General features: G+C 40.0%; 1 protein-coding gene across 1 annotated transcript in view; it reads right to left on the reverse strand.

Annotated features, from left to right (window-relative positions):
* CRIPT (cysteine-rich PDZ-binding protein) overlaps positions 1-3644 on the reverse strand; it is a 4901-nt gene extending 1257 nt beyond the window's left edge. Inside the window, exons 1-4 of the mRNA XM_009694779.1 lie at positions 3629-3644; positions 3320-3385; positions 2868-2922; positions 2098-2201 (exon numbers count right to left, since the gene is read on the reverse strand). Coding sequence (XP_009693081.1) covers positions 2098-2201; positions 2868-2922; positions 3320-3385; positions 3629-3644 — 241 coding nt within the window. The remainder of the gene's footprint in view (positions 1-2097; positions 2202-2867; positions 2923-3319; positions 3386-3628) is intronic.
* Between the last annotated feature and the right edge of the window lie 119 nt (positions 3645-3763).

A 3763-nucleotide genomic window follows, 5' to 3' on the forward strand; every position in this document is an offset into this window, starting at 1 on the left:
GTAGACAAAAAAAGTCAAGTAGCAACTAATCCTGTTAACTCTGAATCATGTGCTTTCATATATTGACATCATGTGACTGGACACCTATCTGAGTCCATCAGGAAAGAGAACAGCAGGGAACATGCCACGTGATTTACTTCGGAGAGCAAAATCCAACCCACAGGCTTTTCACTTCAGGTCTAAACTGAGGAGTAATTAACTTTAGATTGCCTCTCAGTTTCAGAGATATGCAACAGTTGAAGCACTAAGCCGTACGACTGCATGTGCTTCAAGAAACATGCTGCAACCATGTCTTTGATGGTCAGAACTAAAACCTAAAGCAGTTAAGAGTTCTGAATTTTATGAAGAAACCAGATTCAACCTGGAAGGATACATAAGCAGATGAAGACGAACTCCTGAAGCCCACCCAAACCAGCCATAAGTTTAAGAGAGAGAACAAGGTTCTACCATATGGGATTCAGGCAGCCATCTGGTGAGCATCTAGCAATTAGAAAAGGCAACCCTCCTACAGCAGGCTGCTAAACCACTGAGTCAGCGACACAGTACACATTTATAGAACAATTAAAATAGTTTCATAAACAAAACTTACTACTGGTTAGCTGTAGCTCTACATCTAACAATTGGTTCTGTGTGCTATGTGGATTTCTTGGTATTAATGTATTAATGGATTCTTTGGTATTAATGTAACTGAGTTCCATATTGCTTTTTTCCCCCTCCAGGAATTACAAGTTTGAGCCCTTCTGCTTACCTACTCAAAATCACAAGACTAGTAAAAGTTTTATATCCTTAAGGCTCTCCATCAAATTTGCTTGAAATTGATTCTTTTTCCCTCAGGAATTTTTGAACAGTTTTTAACAGTACTGAAGACTTATTATGAATATGGGAGATAAAAAGCTTCCAGGTGTAAGAATTTCAGTGCAGTCATTCACACGTAAGTACAGTAAGATTTTATATATTACGTACTGCACAGTGCAATATCTTACTTTCTAGGAATGATGATTATATTCTTTTTCATTTTTCAGTTTCACCTTAAGCCAAGCTTGACTTACAACGCATCAATCGTGTTCACAACTGGACCAGAGATTCCTTTTAGAGAAATGAAATTTTTCAAAGGCTTATGTTAAGCCACTGAATGTGTAAGAATGGCACAAAGACAACCACGAGCATGATTTGCCTTCAGAGACGCTTTCTTAATTGCTTTTACAACTCTATTTATTTTTTTCTCTTTGCCTTTTATTCCCATGTATTCCACTTTTGTTAAGCTAGCCTATTGCTTTACCAAGATCAGAAGTTGGATTTTTGGTTGTTTTGGGGCCTTTTATGGGGGATAGATGGGTCTGGTTTGGAGTTGTTTTGGTTGTTTTTTGGTTGGTGTTTTTTGGGTTTTCGTGGGTTTTGGTTTTTTTTGTATTTTGGTTTCGGTTTTTTTGAGACCAATTTAGAGTTTTAGATTTAGCTATTATAAAAAGGGGAGAGGGGAGAAGGGAGCAGAAAAAGGACTGCAACAAGCAATTGAGTTTTACATAATTTAAAAAAAAAAAAGAAAATAAAAATCAAACTTGCTAGATGACAGTTTTCTATGCAATATCCAAGATTAAGCTTACAGTTATTCATCCCGTTCTACTGCTTTAGATACCAGAAACATTCTAAAAGAAGCAGAATCATAGAATGACTTAGGTTGTAAAGGATCTCCAGCAGTCTCTAGTCCTGCCCTTTCCTCACTCAAAACATGGCCAACTTGGATGAGGCTGGCTCAGGGCTTTTCAACTCAAGCTCTGAATACCTCCCTTACAGATTCTACAACCTCTCTGGGTCACTGTTATTCCAATATTTGACGACCCTCATGGTGAAAATTGCTTTCCTTGTATATAAGTAGAGTTCTCCACTTTCTAGTATGTGTACATTGTCCCTTATTCTATTACTGTGCACCTCAGAAGAGTCTGACTTCATCTTCTCTACACCTTCCTATTAGTAGTTGAAGATAGCAATTAAATCTCATCTTAGCCTTCGCTTTGCAAGGAGACACAAATTCAAGAGTTCCACTTGCTCTCTAATTTCAAGCCAAACTGTGGTAATTTGGTACTCGGTGAAACTCACCTTTCTTATAGGCACATCCTTGACAATAGTGAGACCCTGGCTGATGGACAGAACTCTTACAAATCCGACAAATTGCAAATTTGTTCTTTCCATAAGGATCAAACCTGGGAAAAGGAAAAGCATTTTATTTATACACCTTGAAATAAAGTATTTCCTTTGCCTCATCCTAAAAAGTCTAAGCCAGAGGGCACAGATAGAAACTCCAGGAAAAACTAATAATTTAGAAAAGGACACACAAGGATTATTTCTAATAGGCTGTACAAAGTCAACAGAAAACCTCCCACATTCCCCATTAAGAGAGACTTCTTGCATTATGGATAAAAACTTAACAAAACCAGACCTAAAAATGTGTCTTTTTATTAAGATACTATTAGACTATTTTGAATTTAAACAACTTCTAGCAGCACCTTGCCCACTTACATAACAGAACATCCCCTGGACATTAAGGAAATGCTCAAGAGATTGTACCAGCAATCTTAGCACAGAAAATAAACCTTCCTGGCTCCTCTCCTAACAAAAGCATCAAACCCTAGCAATTTCAGGGAGAACTGCAGTAAAATAGTTGTCCATGCTCTATGATTCAGCAGAAAGCATCCAGGAAATACGTACGGACACACTTTTACCAACTAATTAAATGTCATAATTCCCCACAATTATTTTTTTTAAAGTGTAATTTGGACAAGTTTTGAGCAGTTGCCCAGATATGCAGGAAACAGGCCTCAGTTACAGCAAACTGACTTTTTTAGCCAAAATCAGTAGGGAATACTAACCTTGCCTTCTTTGACGTCAATGCCTTGTTTTCATTTAACTTGCGGCCACCACTTTCTACAAAAAGAATAAAACCATAAACCAATAAATTTCGCAGTTGCAAGCACACTTAAAAAAGCTTAGTTACAGCTTTTACACATGTGCAAATAAAGTCACAAAGAGAAATAAAACACATAGCACAGCATTAGAGGACAACAGAATACTTGATACTGTGCCCTGTTTGCGTATTGTCATTCCATACAAGGAGAAAAAAAAAACAGACAAGTTCAATACTGAAGAGGTCAGGGTAAATAAATTCCCAATACATTAAATTAGCATGGGATGGGAACTACAGGAATTAAAAGTTAATCTGACTAACTATTTCAAATTTTAGCTTTAAGATCATAAGATAGCTCAGGTGCCTGACTGGCTTCAATATAACTGAAAAACAAGCGTTAAACCTCCCTAAGGTTACCTGTAGTGTTTCTTGCACCATCTTTCCACGTATCAGGAGTGATTACCGTACCGAGTTTCTTCTCACCTAAACGAGGAACATTAGAAAAGAAAAAAATTAAAACTACACTGCGTTAATACCCACAACAAGCGCTGCCCGCGGGAGAATGACAGCTCACACACAGACATTCCCGGAACCGCCACCTACAGCCCGCCCTGTACAGCCCAGGGCCCGTAGGTGCTGCTCACAGCCTAGGGGACGCCCGGGACCCCCAAGGGCAGGGCCCCACGGCTCGGGCAGGGCCCCCCCCCGCTCCCCCAAACCACTCACACTTCTCGCACACCATGGCGCTGACGTCTGGGTGCTGCAGGTTTCCGTTGCCGGGCGGCCCCGCGCGCGCACCGCGGCGGTGACGCTGCGGTAAGAGTCGGACCGGCACCTACCCCCATTCCCTCCCTCACGGCT

The sequence above is a fragment of the Cariama cristata genome, unplaced genomic scaffold, assembly GCF_000690535.1.
Source record: "Cariama cristata isolate BGI_N322 unplaced genomic scaffold, ASM69053v1 scaffold21962, whole genome shotgun sequence".
Taxonomy (NCBI): domain Eukaryota; kingdom Metazoa; phylum Chordata; class Aves; order Cariamiformes; family Cariamidae; genus Cariama; species Cariama cristata.